This window comes from Acomys russatus, chromosome 27, assembly GCF_903995435.1.
Source record: "Acomys russatus chromosome 27, mAcoRus1.1, whole genome shotgun sequence".
Taxonomy (NCBI): Eukaryota; Metazoa; Chordata; class Mammalia; order Rodentia; family Muridae; genus Acomys; species Acomys russatus.
Window position 1 is genome coordinate 29,918,569 of NC_067163.1, and position 18,950 is coordinate 29,937,518.

General features: G+C 38.1%; 2 protein-coding genes and 1 long non-coding RNA gene across 3 annotated transcripts in view; 2 read left to right on the top strand and 1 right to left on the bottom strand.

Annotated features, from left to right (window-relative positions):
• The window catches only part of Vps37a (VPS37A subunit of ESCRT-I), a 34,150-nt gene extending 25,808 nt beyond the window's left edge, over positions 1 to 8,342 (top strand). Inside the window, exons 7-12 of the mRNA XM_051169518.1 lie at positions 599 to 726; positions 809 to 867; positions 945 to 1,013; positions 5,209 to 5,352; positions 6,328 to 6,408; positions 7,743 to 8,342. Coding sequence (XP_051025475.1) covers positions 599 to 726; positions 809 to 867; positions 945 to 1,013; positions 5,209 to 5,352; positions 6,328 to 6,408 — 481 coding nt within the window. The 3' untranslated portion in view covers positions 7,743 to 8,342. The remainder of the gene's footprint in view (positions 1 to 598; positions 727 to 808; positions 868 to 944; positions 1,014 to 5,208; positions 5,353 to 6,327; positions 6,409 to 7,742) is intronic.
• A 4,707-nt stretch (positions 8,343 to 13,049) lies between these two features.
• The window catches only part of Mtmr7 (myotubularin related protein 7), an 81,568-nt gene continuing 75,667 nt past the window's right edge, over positions 13,050 to 18,950 (bottom strand). The window contains 4 exon segments of the mRNA XM_051169560.1: positions 13,050 to 13,412; positions 15,410 to 15,536; positions 16,154 to 16,294; positions 18,117 to 18,317. Coding sequence (XP_051025517.1) covers positions 13,050 to 13,412; positions 15,410 to 15,536; positions 16,154 to 16,294; positions 18,117 to 18,317 — 832 coding nt within the window.
• Positions 13,710 to 18,295, top strand: LOC127209916 (uncharacterized). Its single transcript, XR_007833253.1, has 3 exons — positions 13,710 to 13,885; positions 15,419 to 15,660; positions 18,152 to 18,295. It is a non-coding gene; the product is annotated as an uncharacterized LOC127209916 (long non-coding RNA).

Below are 18,950 nucleotides of genomic sequence, written 5' to 3' on the forward strand. Positions count from 1 at the left end.
TAAGCATCAACTTATTTTTAAAGAATGAAGTTCCAGAACAGAAGAGATGTATTGCATATATCTTAAGGGTTCAATATGCTTTTAAAAGCTCAAGTACCAAGAAATACAGCTATTTTATAAAATATATTCTTTTCTCCTTTTTAAAAATTTACCTACTACAAAAACTTGTGAAAACATCAAAACTACAAAAAGAGGAATGAAGTAGTATAATTAGCCTCCATATTTCTATCATCCACTTGGGTCTCTCTTTACTTGCTTCTCATTGCCTTTTGTCTAGCTCTGTTGGGTAACTGTGCATAGGCCTCAGGATTGCTGAGGGTTTTTGCTTGTTTGTTTGTTTTTGTTTTTAGTGCCTACAGTGGACTAGACCCTCCCACATCAGTCACTAATTGAGAAAATGCCCTATAGGACAATCTGTAACCTAGTCTTACAGGGGCATATTCTCAATTTAGCTTTCCTCCTCTTTGACTCCAGCTTGTGTCCCATGAAACTAGCCATCACGCAAGTCAAGGTGGAAAATTGTAAACATTTATTGTCATGGAGAAAAGCTAGATGACTGATAATTATTAACAGTTTGCTTATTCCCTTGTGTCTTTAGTGTGTCACAGCTCACAGACATGAATGAGCAGGAGGAGGTATTACTAGAACAGTTTCTGATGTTGCCTCAACTGAAACAAATTATTACTGACAAAGAAGACCTAGTAAAAAGTATCGAGGAATTAGCAAGTATGTTTCCCTTACTTTAATTCATAATTCCTGAGAAAAATGTGATCTGTGTTGGGAAATAAGCCAGAAATTTATCTTACAGGAAAAAACCTCCTTTTGGAGCATAGCTTGGAAACCAAAAGACAAACTGTTTTAGATAAGGTGAGTTACTGGTCATTGTGAAAATATCTTTACAACTCAGAAATCAAATTAAACAACAATGTTATGTTTTCTTTTAGTATGAATTGCTTATCCAAATGAAATCTACCTTTGAAAAGAAGATGCAGAGGCAACATGAACTCAGTGAGGTATGACTGACTAGCTCTTCCTGTTCCTCAGAGGAGCTACCAATCTGCTGGTGCGTGGCCCCTTCCCTTGCTTTCACTTCATCAGAAATAGTTTTTACCTGTAAATACAGCAATAGTGCTCATGCAAGAGTTTCTCTAGTTCCAAAGCTCATAAGAAACCCCCGCCCCAGAAAATTAGGAAAGTAATATGACTTATAAAACCAAGTAACAAAAAGACACTTTAAGTGAAGTACGTTTTAAAAGATTAGACTTACACTCATGAAAAAATACTTTTTAAAAATAAAAGTGGAAGATGTAATACTTATAGCTCATTGCAGTAAGAGATTAATTAAGAAGTTAATCTATTTTGCTTAAAACTGAATTTTGGAAGGTAAAGTCAGTATATTATAAAACAGTAAAGGAGAACAAAAATGTATAATGAGCTTTGTATACAACCCTCTTTTAAAATAAATACAAGGAAAGTTAATATTGATCAATTAGTATATGTCTGGTCCTGAAATCATTTACACATATTTACTCAGGGTTACCCCAAGCTCTGTGGGGAAACTACTACCCAATATTATTTCTACTGCTCAGATGAGGAAATTGAATCACATCAGGTTAAATAGGTTTTTTTTGTGGTTATGTGGATAGGAAGGGTTGGTGCTGGAAATTGAATCACATCAGGTTAAATAGGTTTTTTTTGTGGTTATGTGGATAGGAAGGGTTGGTGCTGGAAATTGAATCACATCAGGTTAAATAGGTTTTTTTTTGTGGTTATGTGGATAGGAAGGGTTGGTGCTGGAAATTGAATCACATCAGGTTAAATAGGTTTTTTTTGTGGTTATGTGGATAGGAAGGGTTGGTGCTGGAAAGTGAACCCAAGCTGTCCATTCCTCTCTCTGAACACCTGAAACACTCAGGACAACACACAGGAGCTTAGTGAGTGCTGAAAGCCTTTTCACGGGAGCTAAAACCCCGTGAAACTAGCCCTTAGTACCTAAAAGTACTGCTCCTATTTAGTATTCTTTTACTTATTTTAATAAGAAGCATTAGAAACCACCAGTGGACACCACAGTCAGTGATGTTGGAAGCACCCTGCCTGGTGCCTGTCATGGCTTGGGATGTACGTAGCACTGCAGTAAGGGGGAAAGACACACATTGTGAAGAACAAGTAAGCTATTGTTACCAAAAGAAAACAGAGTTAGAGAAACAAGAAAATTTTTCTCATACATTTCAGCACCTACTGTTGTAGAACAAGGCATAGAAAAACACAAACCTTCATTTACAATAGAAATGGAATTGTAAAGTACTTAGAACCAGCTGATGTAAGTTAGGAAATTGCTAAATAACATAAAAGTATACTTATATTCTCTAGTTAGAACAACATAGATTATCGATGGACTGAAAGAGTATTAGTAAGATTTGATTCTTTGGACTATGACTTCAATGTTCAATATTTTCTCTCCCAAATGTGTTTTGAATTTTTAACAGGTTTTTTTTAAAGCCTGAATGAATTAGTCAGAAAGGAGATGAGCAGCAACAACAACAAAAAAGGATAAGAAAAACAAGCCGTCATCAATAGCAAAATATACTGTTAAATCTCATTTTAAATGATGCAGTAGTTTTGTAGGAAGATGGAAAATAGTTGTATGGAGCAGGCTACAGCTCCAAAATAGATTCATGTATATGAGTGATAATTGGGAAGCCTTCAGATTCAAAAAATTATATAATTGTTTATTGGTTTAGTATCCAATCAGAAATAGGCTTAATCCTTTATATCAAACCTCATAAAGATCATATCATACAAACTTATAGAAAGATATTACACATATAGCTTCAATAGAAGCTATAAAAACTAGTTAATTCCTAGGAGCTTTATTTTTTTTTAAAGATTTTTTATGTGGAAAAAAAAACCACTTCATTTTCTAATTATAATAGAAAGCAAGAGCATAGAGGGGAAATGTTCATATTTAAATATAATAAATCAAAATTTAGATGTACTAAAAACATTAAAGGTGAAATTTTTTGTTTGTTTGTTTTTAAGGATTGTCTGTAATATAGATAACACAGATATTGCCAGTGGATAATAAAGAACAAACAAGAAAGTAGGAAACTCAACTAAGAGAAAACAAATGTCTCAAAGAATTTTGCTTTTGGCAGAAGACATAGAACATTAGTAAGGCTTTACTGAGCATGTAAGACCTCAGTTGCATCCCTGCCACCAACACAGTTCAGCTTTAACATTTTTTCCCTCGACCCTGGACATTTTTGTAAGAACTGCCTGAAGTGATTCTTGAAATACTTAGAAATCTGAGGTGGTGTCACACACCTTTAATCCCCTTACTCTGGAGGCAGAGGCTGGTTCCTCTCTAGGGATGTGAGGCTGGCCTGGTCTACAGAGTGAGTTCCAGGATGACCAGGACTGCAGAAACCTCTCTCAGAAAACCAGTAGTTATGTTGGCGAGGCTTTATGGAGTATCTTCTGACATCACTACGAAACACATCTCACAGCAAACTCCTGATTCCCTGGCTCTTACAATGTTCCCTGAGCCTTAGCTGCCTGAGATGCTTTGTGGTCTGTGTGGACTGGCTTCCACAACTCTGTATTTTGATTAGTTGTGGTTTTCTGTAATGGTCTTTTTGTACTGAGAAGAGAAGTTTCCTTCATGAGGGGTGAGGACTGCACTTATCTATGGATTACGGCTTATGCTGGTGTAGTAACCTGGTGGCTGTAGGTTCTTCAGGAACTAGGACTTTACCAGGTTCCCAAAAACAGGCATGATCTCCCTACTCGTTAAGCGGCTCTCACATCCAATTAGAAGGTGGTGGTTACTGCCAAAAGCATGCACGCCACTACTGCACGTGTGAGTCACCATGGCGAGCTCGTTACTGCTCTGCTTCACTGCTCTGCTTCACTGACGTCACCGCTGGGCAGGACTGCTTAGTCCTTTCCTCTGGAAGATTGTGTGGTGCCTTCTCATACCATGCAAGCTAGTCTTCATGGTGGAACATTCAAGTCTGTTTCCAGCTTAGGGACCTTGAGGCCTTCTGTCTGAAGTGCAAGGTGTCTTCATCAATAATGACTGACCTTCTGTTTCTGGATGGCAACCAAAGGCAGTAGTAAAAGCCTGTAGTGTTTGGGGGGTCTGTTGGACACCTCTGACCAGCAGATCAGAAAAGGATTCTCCTGCCTGGTGCTGGGTTTTTGTTAGGTGATCACTCACTCTTTGAGGGAACACTGTCAGCCTAGATGGGATGTCAGGAATGTTAGGATATTTTTCTTAAAATAAAAAGAACTCTTGAATTTTATGAAATTTTATCAATTTTGAGTTAGCATTTTCATAACAATATTACATCTTTCAAGCTATGACCACTTGTATCTTCAGGGTTTTTTCAGCAGTGTGTTATAATTTTCAATGTGCACACTGTCTGCTTCTATGGTTATACTTAAATCCCTTTATTTTGTCACGTTTGGGCTGTTTGAAATGAATTATTATATCTAGCCCAAACACTAACAAGGATACACAAGAACAGGAGTACAAGGAGATGGGGTCAGTGGGTTATCTGAGTAGGTATTCTCACACTAATTTAATTTCAAAATATCCAGGACAGATTGGTGGTTTATCACTTTCTCATTTAAGCAATTCACAGCTTGTGATTTGGTTTCTTTTGTGTTTAGTATCCGTTCTTAGTAATTTTATGTCAAGTTGACACAAGCTATAGCTATAAGAGAGGAGGGAGCCCCAATTGAGAAAATACCTGCATAAGATTGGGCTGTACACAGGCCTGCAATACATCTTCTTAATTAGTGATTGATGGGTGAGGGCCTAGTCCATTGTGGGCGTGCAGTCCCTGGCCTCTATAAGAAAGCAGGTTGAACAAGCCATGAGGAACAAGCCAAAAGCAGCATTCCACCATGGCCACATCAGCTCCTGCCTCTAAGTTTCTACCCTGCTTGAGTTCCTGTCCTAACTTTCTCCAGAGATAAACAGTGATGTGGAAGTGTAAGGCAAGTAAACTCTTTCATCGCAGTATGCTTCTTGTCATGGTATTTCATCACAGCAGTAGAAGAAACCCTAACTAAGGCAGTGTCTCTATACAAGCGCCCAAAGCTGAAGACCTATGTGGGCATTGCTTTTCATGTCTGCCTCCTTTTCCCCCTCTATATTTACCTGAGACTAATACAATGTCTGATTTGTTTGTTTGTTCACAGAGTTGTAGTGCAAGTGCCCTGCAGGCAAGATTGAAAGTAGCTGCACACGAAGCTGAGGAAGAGTCTGATAATATTGCCGAAGATTTCTTGGAAGGAAAAACTGAAATAGATGATTTTCTCACTAGCTTCAAGGAAAAGAGAACAGTATGTAAAGCTCTTCAATTGAGGATGAGTGACAACATAATATCAAAATTTTTAATTGTGTTCATAAGTAAAAATCATTAGCACATAACCAAGCTGGAGTTTTGAGTACTGAGCGGAATCTGAAAAGCTTCTTTGGGAAAGGATAGCAGCGCTCTACTGTCACTTTAACCCTGTTAGTTCTGAGGACACAGCAGGTAAATCAAATGATAGTTCTCTTCTGAACGGTAGTATCTGCGGCATTGTGTAGGGGCTGGTAAATCACCTACAGTATTCTTCTGAAAACACCTGTTTTACAAGCTGCTTAAATAGAGAACAACCTATAGACGTTAAAAAATAATAACAACTCAAATACTTTTCAGAACTTTCTAGAGCAGCTTCTCTTATGGTGTCAAATATAGTCCTGAATATTTACCCAGTATTTCTGAAACAATCATATTCATTATCTAGTAAATTTTATACAATGTTTTGTGGGGGTAGGTGTTTGGGTGAATGTATACTTGTGTGTGTGTGTGCCCTGTTAATGAAGACAGGGCAGATTTTATGAGCTCCATTTTTCATGAGATGGTTGGCAATTTGCCTGTGTTTATAATATTAGTAAGAAATTGCTTTCCAATCCTCTCTATTCTATACAGCTACGTTTAAGACTTATTTTCTTTTTCTCTTTTCTTTTTTCCCTGTTACTTCCACATTGAAGTTTCTGTTGGTTTAGTTCTGTGTTCTTAAAAGCAGACATTTGAAATTAAATAATCAGAGAATAAATGATCAGAGTTGAACATTAGGAAAATTTGTAACCAAAGATTATTTTTAATCAAAGCTTAATGTTTTAGATTCCTAAATTCTGTGGAATTATTAGGCACCTTAAATGTTAAAAAGTTTAAAAATGTTAGTAAATTACAGCATTCTTATTTGGAATTGTGTCATAATGTAGGAAGTAGTTGGAAAAGTAACTGGTATTTTAAACAATTTATCTTCTAGGTTTGCCATTGTAGAAGAGCTAAAGAAGAGAAGCTTCACCAGGCGATAGCAATGCACAGCCAATTTCATGCTCCTCTATAGGTAAATGCATCTGCAGCTGGTATTTCAAGGCTGTTATACAAATGTTCTTTAACGGTGCCTGGTCACTGTGTTATAAGCCTGACTCTGTCATAACCGTTGTTGTTTGTTACACAATGCTGACACTTTTGCATTAGCCTCACCACTGTGTGAGTAAGCCTATAACCAGTAGAAGCCTTTTAGATATTTTTTTCAGTATGATGGTGTCCTTAATAAAAGTTTGCATTTCCCCCTAAGGTTAGCTTACCTTGTCATGTTCTTCCTTCTACCATTACCTTCTCATCCATGTTCTGGGAGCCATCAAGCTCCTTTCTTTCTCTTATCCACTTGTTTTTAGGAGTGTTTTGTTTAAAAAAGAAAATGCTGCCTTGTATTAGTCGTATTGCTGTGATAAAGTACCATGACCAAGGCAACCTATAGCTGGAAGAGTTTTTGTTTATGGTTTGTGAGGGAGAGTCCGTAATGGTGAGCAAGGCAGCTAGAGCAGGAAGCTAATGGGTCACACCTTCAACCACAAACACGAAGCCAAGAGCAAACTATTAGTACGTTGGTCTGTGCCCACCCAAAGTGAGTTACTGGCAAGCTGCAGCACCAAGTGCTCAGATACCCAGGCCTGTGGGGTCACTTCCCATTCAGCCACCACAAACCCCACAAAGCTTGTTACTGGAGGACAACACAGCGATACCACAGAGCAGGAATGAGGAAAGCACAGCCCAGGTTCTGAGACGCACTTAAAGCCATCAGTAACCAAAACAGCTCTTCTTTTTTGGCCTAGCTGTGTCTCGTTTCTGCATTGAGTCTGGTTTTTGTTTTTATATTACTGGGATCAGATCCATTGTTTCCATGTGTTCAGCAAGCAGTCTAGAGCTGACCTGTATCACCAGCCCTGTTTTCTTAGTCACCCATTAACCATTACTGCTCACAGTAGCTGGTGTAGACTGCTGAGAGTCTCCCTGCAATACCAGTCCCTAGGAGAGATGGATAAATTACCTGCACACAGCCATCCCTGTTGAAGGAGTACACTTTAAGGAGGAGCATGGGGCATCCTTTGAAAAGGGGAGACGTGACATGCAGTTCTTATCTCTAGCTCTAATTGCATTACTACCAACACTGACTTGCTTTATTTTCTGCAATGAGCTCATTTTTATATACTGTGTTGTGTCCACCCTCCCCCAAGCCAAAATATAGGAAATAGATTATCAATAGAAACATACTGAAATCTTTTCCTGACCCAGTTCCTTCCCAGACAAGTTATAGTAATCTAATCAGGAAGACAGTGTAAAGGAATGTTTATAATCTTAAAATAAATTTTAAGTTTAAAAATTTTTTCATTTCAGATTTTCCTGAAAACATGAACTACCAAGAAAGAAATGGGACACAAAACTAAGCACATTGTTTTATATTCATGACTTACGAATTGGCATTTCATGACCATGGCTGAAATCCAGATGCACTATAGATTGTATACACAACTGAGACTGATTTTGTATAGATTAGAATGATTGCTATATTTGTTTTGAGATAATTTTCTGCACTATTTGCACTAAAAATGTTTATTGTTGACAGATCCTGTATTTAAGTTCCTCTGCTATTCCTGATTAAACATCTATGCATGTAATTCTAGCTATTTTTAATATTTTATAAAACTACTGATTTACATTTTTAGTTTTAACTTGAAGCTGCCTCATCTCTTCATCAAAAATGGTTACTACTTATATCCATATTCTCTTCCTGTCAGCCTTCTTTCAAAACCTATTTTCAGCTGTGGAAAAGTCACTCACCCTACCATCAGACACACACACACACACACATACACACACACACACACACACGGCGTTAGATTATAAAACTGTCTGGGGCAGTTTGTGTTCAGATATTCAGTGTCAGGAAACAGCAGTCCTGCCAATGTGCCATCTCAAGAAAGCAACCTGTAATACCTGCAGTAAATCAGAGTGAAGAATCTGCTCTCTTAATAGTTTATTTTCAAGCTAAAGATGCATTTAGAGTGCAATACAACTTAATATATTGGTTTTGTTTTGTTCTGGAACAGGGTCTCACTTTGTAGCCCACGCTAGCCTCAAACTTGTGCTTCTCTTCCCCAAGTATTGGTATTATAGGCAGGTGCCCCTCATCTTATAAGCAGATGATAATAATTTAAAAACTGCCTTTCATGCCAGGCATGGTAGTGCATACCTTTAATCCCAAAACTTGGGATTAAAAGCGGATCACTGCGAGTTCAAGGACAGCCAAGGCTACACAGAGAAGCTCTGTCTCAAAAAATCAAAAAAACAAAACAAAACAAACAAACAAAAAAACTGCCTTTCACTTAAACCAATACAATAGACTTTCATGCTAATTTAAAGAATAAGTATCTAGGTATTTTTTCTATATTCCAAATGTTAAAAAATATCCTTTTGCTAAATGGTTAATCTGGACAAAAACGTCAGTGACAATTTAATACTTACTGTGACTTAATCTTTTTCAAGTATTATTTTTCCTGTGGGGGGGAAGCTTTGTAATAATAAATAAATGTTTAGTCATAATTTTAATGAATTTAATTTTCTAATTTGTAGATGTATTCAGCAATTTGTTTCTATATTTTATCACAGAACCCATTAAACCACATAAAGAAGACAGTGAATAACTCCATATCTGAGGTTTGGTAAGGTAGGATCTAAACCATTAAATACCCTCCTCATATTCCAAAGCCTGCATATGTTATGGATTGTCTTCTTACTCTACATATTTTTGGCAATGGAGTTTTAGAAAAACAAAAACATTTTCTTATTGAAACATATGTGGAAGACATATTCACATAGACTAAAAGACCCATATCTTCCTAGCACTATTGCTAATGGCATGCTATTTAATCCTCAAAATGGCTGATGAGGGGTAAACCTGTTACTCCTGATATGGATTCATAGGTGAGGTAACTGATGTAGTGATTTTTCAAATTTGTGACTAACTTGGGGGCATTCAGACATCTCCTATACTGCACTGGTGTTGGTATTTAACATTCCTTCAGTCACTGTAGTCAGTAGAGAACTTACCAGTTGCAGTCTACTTGCTTTCTTTAAAAAAACAGGCATATCCAAGAACAGGAAACCAGCAGACTGCGGGCCTTCTAGAACATTGATTCATTTATCTGTCTTATTAAGTATCTGCTAAACACCTCTAGAACTATAGAAAGACTACCCAGAGACAATGTGATGTGTCTAGGTGCTTCTCTCCCTTCCACGTTCTATCTGTCTGTCTGTCTGTCTGCCCCTCTCTCTCTCTTTCTCTCTCTCACACACACACACACGCGCGCGCGCGCGCCCGCTTACCCAGGACATGTTGTTTATACAGCTACAATTTTTCTTAAAACTTGTATTATTTAAGTTTCATTGTTAGTTAAGGAAGCATACTTTCTCCTTCAAAGTTCAGAGACCCTTTTTACAATCCAATAACTAGACTGAGACATTTGACCACAGTTACTTGTATTTAACAAGTTGATAAACTTGTTCAGGTGTTTGTTACTTGGGATGAATATTTGAATATGCCAGTATGAATGTGAATTCTGTACTTTCAGAATTACATGGTTGAATTTTATGGCCATATTTCTTTTTTGTAAAAAAAAATGGCTACAGATATGAATACCAAAGAAAATACTCTAATTTTACTTTATAATATAGAAGACTGTAAAGGAAAGCTTAGGCTTTTCCAAACTACCCAGTGTAAAATTTGTCATGGCTATTTAAAGGGGGTCGGTACCAAGTCAATGAGGTCTAATTTCGGTGAATTTTTCAGAATAAATTAACACTGGAGAACTAATATCAGAATACAAAACTGAGATTGACCACAGTTTATGTATTTAAATTAGAGGACAGCTATGATTCTGTTGTAGGAGAAAGAATTAAACTTTTGCTTTGTTTTTTAAGGCAGGGTCTCTACCTAGACTGCCCTCTAGCTTGTGATGTAGCTGAGGATGACCTTGCCTCTCTGATCCTCCATCTCCTGAGTACTAGGATCATGAGCATGGATCACCAAGCCCAGCTCATGTGATGCTTGGGCCTGTATGCAGCGCTTATGTATGAGGCAGGCACTCTACCAGGTGACCTGCATCTTCTTAAGGCATGAAAACTTGGGCTGAGGAAGTGGCACAGTGCTTGTCAGGCAAGCATGAGGACCCGAGTTCAAATCCTCAGAACCTACATAAAAACCTGACATATGGTAGAACCTGTAATTCTATTACTCCTACATAAGAGAGGAGGCTGTGCAGACCAGCTTGTGTGGTGGACAGAATGGCTGCAAACAAGGTTGAAGGCAAGGACTGGGCCTTGGTTCTGTTCTCCTCTCATTTCACCACTGAAGGTTCTTTTTGTGTGTGTGTGTGTGTGTGCGCGCGCGCTGTAAGCATTACTGGTTAGGAAGGAATGTGTCTTGAACCAGTAATATATTGAAGTCTTCCCTGGAACTCCACCTTAACTACTAAAACACTTCGTGACTGAAGTTTGATTTAGAATATGTAGCACTAGAGACTTTTGGTTGAACTGACCATGATTTATTCAGGGTCTCTGAAAGGACAGGCTACCATAAGCATGTATGTAATGTCAGGTTAATTTGTAAAACAACTTGGTGAACATGTTTAAATTAAGCCTTGTGAAAGGATGAAAGGAGCAAACAGTGTGGCTCTGATGGTGAAGGCATCACATTAAACATTAAAACTTTAAAAAACACAGCCCAGTTTGGCATAGATGCTGGTTTTTCTTTTCTGTTGTTGAGAACCGTAAGAAATTAGGCAGCAGTATTTCTAAGAGTGGGCACTACAGAAATGGCAAGTCAGGCATGATAACACACCTATAATGCCAGCACTTAGGAGGCAAAAGCAGGCAGATCCCAGAGGTCAGCCAGGTCTACAGTTAAGATGCCATCTCAAAAACAAAACAGTAACAGTAAAACAAAGTGAGCTGTGTAAAGCTGTAAAAAGCCATCCCCACTACATCCCACGTGTTCACTAGCTATTAGATACACTATAGAAAATGAGTAAATACTCCTTACGCTTAACTGGGGAACTTCCCAACAAAAAATGCTCATATTTAACATCTAAGGAATTATACTTGCTTTATTTTTATATTAACAATATTTTTATATTACAGGCCTTTAGTATATTAAAGTTGTTCTGTCTTCAAATATGAACACTGTTATACTGTATTACATTGTGATATGTGTGTATAACTGACTTGAGAGGTCTTCAGTCTCTTTTCCTTTTTTGTATTATTGTACTTCTACTTCCACAAAATGTAATACATTATCTGATAAAAACTTTCACTTTAAAATGCCGTTATAAAATTTTAAATTAAATTTATCTCTTTATTAATGTACTAGTATTGCAAATCATACAATAAGAACGTTTCAGTGTGTTAAACAGTGACATTTCTCTGTTAAGAGTTTTCAGATCAAAAGCTTAATACAAATCCTCTTTTTTTTTTTTTTTAAGCATAAGATGGGAATGACCCTGCTTTAAATATGCATTTTAACAGAAACTTCAGAAATGACATTCAGCAGTCCATTTCATGAAATATTGATGATGTTACAGAAAACATTGTTTGCTATATGATTTTAAAGTGAAAAGTGCTTTCATCTTTACTCCATGCTTAATAGCTATGATGTGAGGTTTGAGGAATGGCCCTCAAAGGCTCATGTATTTTGAGTGTTTGGATCCCAGTTAGTGGAACTGTTTAAGGAGGACTAGAAGGGGTGCCACTGGGCGTTGCCCTTACAGTTTTCAAAAAGCCCATTACCAATTAGTTCGCAGCGCCTCTTGGTTCTGTCTCAAGTTGTAAGCTGCTTTTGCTCCAGTGCCCGCCTGTTGCCATGCTCTCTGCCCTCTGAAAGTGTAAGCCCCAAATAAATGATTTATTCTAGCTTCTTTGGTTGTGGTGTCTTACCACAAAAGAGAAGTAACTAAGAGACATAAGCAAAACCCCTAGCAGGTTGGTATGGCTCAGCTTTAGTAGGTGCAATCTCTGAAGTAGCAGTGAAAGGCTGCCAAGAGCTGATACTTGGATTCATATTTGACATAGAGAAAATGAGGGAGACTTCTGCTTTATTAGGTACGACATCCATGTTAAAGACAGACATACATTTTTAAGTGATGAAGAAAAGTAGAGGGGGAAATAAAATGATTATCCTACCTAGAATATTAATTTCAAAGCTCTTTAAGAAGATATTAACAAAAGAAAGTATACTTTCAGTACTTATTTCTAAAAGTCTTGATAAAGACAGAGGAAATGTCAGGTGTTTCAGAAAGCAAACTATCTGGAAATGAAATAAAACTGCAGCCATTTACAGGCATGAAGGAGAGGAGGGCTTTATCAGCAGTGGCATGTTATGCCGGGGAAGACTGGCATGGGCAAGCTTAGGTGGTGATGGTTTCTACGTAGTGAATATAACTTTCATAGTCTAACATGGTGAGCAGTCTTCATTTTGGTTTGATAAAAGAACTGGCTGCTGAGAGTGTATTATTTTCATTTTCATAGCTGTAATTTTATTGTTCTGGATGAAATGTACCATTTCTCAACACATTTTTATTATGAATTGCACTGTCCCCTTAACCTAGAAGTGTTTCTGTGTCTTTCACTTTGGAACTCCAAAGGGACACTTCAGGCCATGAGGAATACAGCCTCATCCGAGTCGCGATCCTTGCCACTGTCTTCACTCGGTGCGTGCTCACCACCACTTGGAGATCGACAGCTCAAATCCTCCACCCCTGACTCTTGATCACTGTTCACTGACAGATCGGGATCTGAGCTTTTCAAATTGTCTTGAGTTAGAATCAGAGCAGAATCTTCATCACCCTGGGAAGGGCTCCTTGATGGGAAAGACTTCATGTTCCCACTGTAATCCTGAGGAGTGTTGGCTGTGCTGTTGTCTGAGGTAGAAAATCCCGAGTGTTTGCTGGGTTCACTTTGCTTACTCTTCATTTTTGTGCCATTTAAGTGGACTTTCTGAATTTTTTCCAGCCTCTAAAAAATAAATAACAACAAGCAATTTATTCTTATACATGTGCATGTCTTATTTACTGTCTCCCAGTTGAGGGTAACATTAAGGACAAGAGTCTTATCTTTGTTGAAAACCAGAGGTCATGAACTTAAACAAAATGTCCAATAGAAGGATAAGTGCCTTGACGATTCTGCATAATGTGAGCAATGGAATACAGTTGAAGAACCTGGAAGTAAGTGGCCGTTCCCCCTCCCCCTTTTTCATGACTATACAATTTGACATAATTATTTTACCATATTAACTCTAAATTTTTTAAATTTAAAACATTTATTTTCTGCATATGTTAGTCAAAAGAAGCCATTGGATCCCTTGGAATGAGAGGTACAGACAATGTCAGGGGCCATTTAAGTCCTAGGAATTGAACCTGGGTCCAATGGAAGAGTTTTCAGTGCTCTTAGCTGCTGAGCTACTTCTCCAGCCCCTAAATTTTTTTAAGGTAAGAATGAGGTATTTATCTCATCAAAATAGGACTCCCTCAAAAATGTATATAATTTAATTTCCCCTCCCTAGATTGGCATTTTGTATCACATCTCTTGTAATATGTGTTCTTTTTATGTTTGGTCTGCTCTTGATGAGCACTGTGTTCATGTGTCAGTAATTCACCGCTTCTTGTGGATCCGTTATGCTTATGAATCATTATACCCCAGCAGATCATTTTTGGCCATTCCAAATACATTTTACTTCACTGTATCCTTTAATAAATATCAGTAGGGGAGTATGCGAACACCAAGCATTACATACTCAGAAGCATTCCTGCCTGTTTCTAGTTTTAGTGCAGAAGCACTATGCAGTGCCATAGAAGGAACACAGATGAATCCAGAAGCAGCCACAGAACACCCTGGGTATTAAAACCCACAGGCAGCGTTCTCATAGCCACTTAGAAAGGTAAGACGGTCTCCAGGGAAAGAGCAGAGCATCTACATATTTTGTTTCTAAATTTTACAAGTGTTCAACCAAAAGAATGTTATAAGTAATATTTAAGATTTAGAAAGCTGGATGCATTTATGAAAGGTCTAAGATGCCTCCAAAACTAAGTTTAATCTGCAGCTTACTTTAGCTGAGTTTATTTTTTGAGTCCAAGGTCTCAGCTGTACGCCATACCTCTGTCATCTGGATCATGTGAACATGTGCATGGATTTCTAGGCATGATGCTAAAGCACCAGGACTCCTTACAAAGTAGTGATCTTGCTGCACAGAGTTATGTGTAGGAGTGTGTGCACCACATGTATCCAATGTCCGTGGAGATTAAAAGAGGCAGTCAATTCCTTGGAACTAGTTACCTGTGGTTCTGAGTCCCCACTGAGAACCAAACCCAGATCCTTGTTGAGAGTCTCTTAACTCCTAAGCCATCTCCAGCCCAGTCTCATTTTATTCTAAACATTCTCACTTGAAAATACAGGTTCCAAAATTAGGAATTTATTGCCAATTCATGAGCAAATGAATGGTTAAGTACAGTTTAGGATGAGTAAGGCAGAATGGTAGCACTCACTGAAGATGAAGAAATGCAAGCAGGAAACACATTTATGTATATCTCTGCCCAATAATGGAAATTATGCACGCACAAATTATACCATGTATATACTCAATCTCAGCTATTCACATGCACTTTTAAAAAGTGGAGCAGCAGGCTTTTAGTTGAATATATCCAATTTTTTGCCTTTTCGCATTTCCATGCACCACTCCCCCCCTTTTTAAAGCTTAAAAAAAAGATGGAAAAAAATAAAATGTACTGACCATTAAGGTATTTCAACAAACTGAAGTGAGCCAGAAAATAACACAGATGACTAAAGAGGGTTTGGTTTGGGCTTTATTTTGGTGTTTATCCGAATGAGACTCTTAGCCACTGACTAAAAAGAAATGACTGGTGCTACTTTTTAGTGTCTAGATCTTAAGGGTCTTCCTCAAGGTAATACTCAAGAGATAGGTGCAGAAGAAATATAAACAATAGCAAGATTCTTACTTCTTCTAGGGCCTCCAGTTCTTCCTCCAGCTGCTGAGACTCCTCCTTCACGGCCATGAGATAATCTGTAACAGACTGTCGAGGCTGCATCCCCTTTTCAAAGCGGTTATACATCCCACTCCAAAACCTGGGAAGGAAGGATACGACACGTCCCATCTGAAACCCACAGTCTCAAGTCTCGTCTTCAGTATCACAGCCCAACAATATTATAACCAACAGCAAGTTACAGGCTTGAAAAGCAACTGCTAAAGGTAACAATTTCAGGTTGATTCTTTTTTCTACGGTGGTTAACTTCTCCAAAGGAGAGCACGCAGGCACGCAGCACACATTCAGTATCTTAACTAGAACCTGTAAAGGCTGCCTTGCTCTCCTCGCCCCAGCAACATCTTAAAACTCAATGGTTTCCATGGACAAATAATTCCACCAAACTTGAGCTTCCAATTCTACTTCTATGGGACTTGATTTTCTCTTTTCTCCCTCTTTCTTGCACTTCAGCTATCATGAGGGAACTTATATTTTTAAAGATCTTATTATAAAACATCAATTTCTAAAGGGAATTTCACATGTAATGCAGTGGAGAGAGAAATCGCACTGCCAGAAATGCCACCGTTGGGTGGGTATTTTCTCTGGTCGGTTTTATGTCTAGCATAGCCTTGAAGCCTGTGTTTCACATACTTTGGCCTCTGAATGTTAAATCATGACAGCTGCAAACCACATCTGGTAAGCTCCTAAAGACCAACATACTTATACGTGAAGTTGCATGGAGCTGCAGGCAGGTGAAGGCTCCCCTGGGTCTGACTGTGGTCAGCTCTAAACAGAGGATTGAGGTAGTCAGCCCGATTCTTCCACAGGTGAGACCACAAAGAGTAGGTTCTTTCTTGAATCCTGTTATCTCAAAGAAAGGCAAGAAATGACAAATCTTGGCTCTTCTGAATAACAAGTATATTAAAGCTGGGAACACACAAGTGTTCTCTGAAGCATTCTTACTGTATAGCAGTGACATCTCCTGACAGTCTCCACTGCTGTCTGTACCAGCCCTGACAGAATGTTTGGTTATTGTGTCTTTCAGTTTTTATCTCCAAATAGTTATTGGATACTTAACTTTTCAAGCACTATGCAAAATACATCATGTTTTTATTTATTCTACAAATAACTCCAAACCCCAGATTGCAATAGAAAAGCCAGTATTAAAAGCCAAGCAGACAGCATTAGGATTAGCTACCCTAGTACAACAGAGCACAGACTATCAAGAGAAACAACTGAGACTAAGGATACAATCTGCTGTGTTCATTCTCACCCATGTGTGCTGTGCTGCAGTCAGAGGCCAGAGTTCCACCTCAGGACTACTTCTTCAGGAACTGCGAGCCTTTTCCCATTCCCACTGTGTATGGAGCAAGGGCGGAGGTTGTGAGTATGCATGCATGTGTGTGGCATATATGTGGGTACACGTGTACATGTGGAGGCCTGTAGTTGATGTCAAGAATCATTCCTAATTGTTCAACCTTACTCATTAAGGCAGGCCCTCTGAAACCCTACCTCACAGTTCACCAGCCTGCTACTCTGGGGGTAATTGATTGATGGCTCAGCAGTTCTTTCAGAGGACACAGGTTCGGTTCCTAGCACCCACTAGTGGCATACAACCATCCAGCACTGACTTCTGACCTCTGCATGTCCCAGGCATACATGCAGGGCATATTCTTACATTCAGGCAAAACACAAACCTAAAATAAAAGTGATAAATCTTCTATAAGCATGCTGCCGCATGGAGTTTTGGTTTTGTTTTATTCTGAAATATGAGTTCTGGGGATTGAGATTATGTCCCCATGTTTACACAGGAACCACTCTATGAACAAACCTGTACTCTGCAGAAATAATACTTGAAGTTCCATGGAGAGAAGAAATCAGAATCCTCCAGAAAAAGTTTTCTATCCTACTCCAGATGGCACAAGCCTACTAAAATCTACTTTATTTAAACTGATTTTTCCCACAATTGAACTGGATGTCATACATAACACAGCTAAAATCATTTTATGCTATTAGTACCTCAAAAAGTTCTTCTATTTGCACTTCTTAAATCACCTCAATTTTCAATGGTATTTTAGAGTCCACATTTCAAATGCTGTTAGTTAGCCTTGACTAATGCTGCAACAGTTTTAATCTAACCTGGCTGGTTATTGTCAAGTGTGTCGTGAGTTCTAGGACAGTCTAGGCTATACTGTGATGCTCCATCTCAAAAGCAAATTGACAGGGAAGGGGAAAAAACACACACACACATATGTTTATGATCTACTTAAATGAAAATGTATTTATAATGACACTCATCAGCTATGTGCAATGAATATATGCAATAAAAAATTGAACTTAAAAACCCAGTGGCCTCAGTTTCAAATATGCTTTTCTAATTAATTTGAAGTTTTTCTATCAAATATGTCTCACAATTTTTTAAAGGCAAAATTACATTTATTACAACAGTTTTCCTTAAATATTAGTGTCAAGTCTTCCAACCTGTTCTATTCAGACAGAACTCACTGGAAAAAATAACTCTACATATTTCTGTCAGCTGGTAACATTTAAACCACTTTCAAAAATGTCAGGAATGGGAAAAGAATATAGAATAGTTTTGTTACTCATGTAATTTTCAAATTTAGGAAAACTATATGAAATTACCAATTGCTAAAATCATTCAATATTGGATACCAAAACTTACTTGAGTTCCTGTCTCTCCTTCTGGCTATTACACAGGAAGTTTCCAAACTGGCAGGAGTAAACGTGGTGCTGAATGTGAATCAGAAACCTCTCGTTGAACTCAAAGGCGCAAGGGAACTGTTCCATTAACTGCCAGACACACTCAATGAACTGGTCGATTACTGGAGAGATTTCTTTAGGGTCACCATCTAAATTGCCATATCTATAAAACAAAGTATTTTAAACTTTAGATCTTAAGTGGTTTGAATTTGTTTTAATTAAAAAGCTATAAATGCAAAGGCTATCATAAAAGCAACCTTAATTCCTAAATCAATCTTACAAACGTATGCCAGAGGGGATGGAAGGAGGACACCAAGAAAACAAGGCCTCTAAATCAATATGGTGCATGTGAGCTGACAGAAACTGAGGCAGCCTACACCAGAAGGGGCCCTAGAGCTGAAAGGAGAAGTGGACATGCGCTCCCATCCCTAACCCAGAAGTTACCTCCGATGAAGAACCACTTACAAATGAAAATTTAGTTTCATCCATGGGAGTCTCATAGGGAAATAATCTACTCTTAAATGGAGGCTACACGTCCAGCAGTAGGTGGCCAACGCTTTTATCCCTTTAATTTTTTCTTAGATTGTTTTTACTGTACAGATGGTATATACTATGGATACTGGTTTTCTGTTTTTATAGGATTCCTGGGTTTGTAAGTGAATGGATCTGTGTCTATATTTCTTATGCCCGTTCGTAGGCTGTTTGCCTTTGTTTTATACAATTCCAGTGTGTTTTTATTTTATTTTATTATCCCTTAGATGCTTTTTTGTTTTCTAATGAGAGGTAGAAAGGGGTT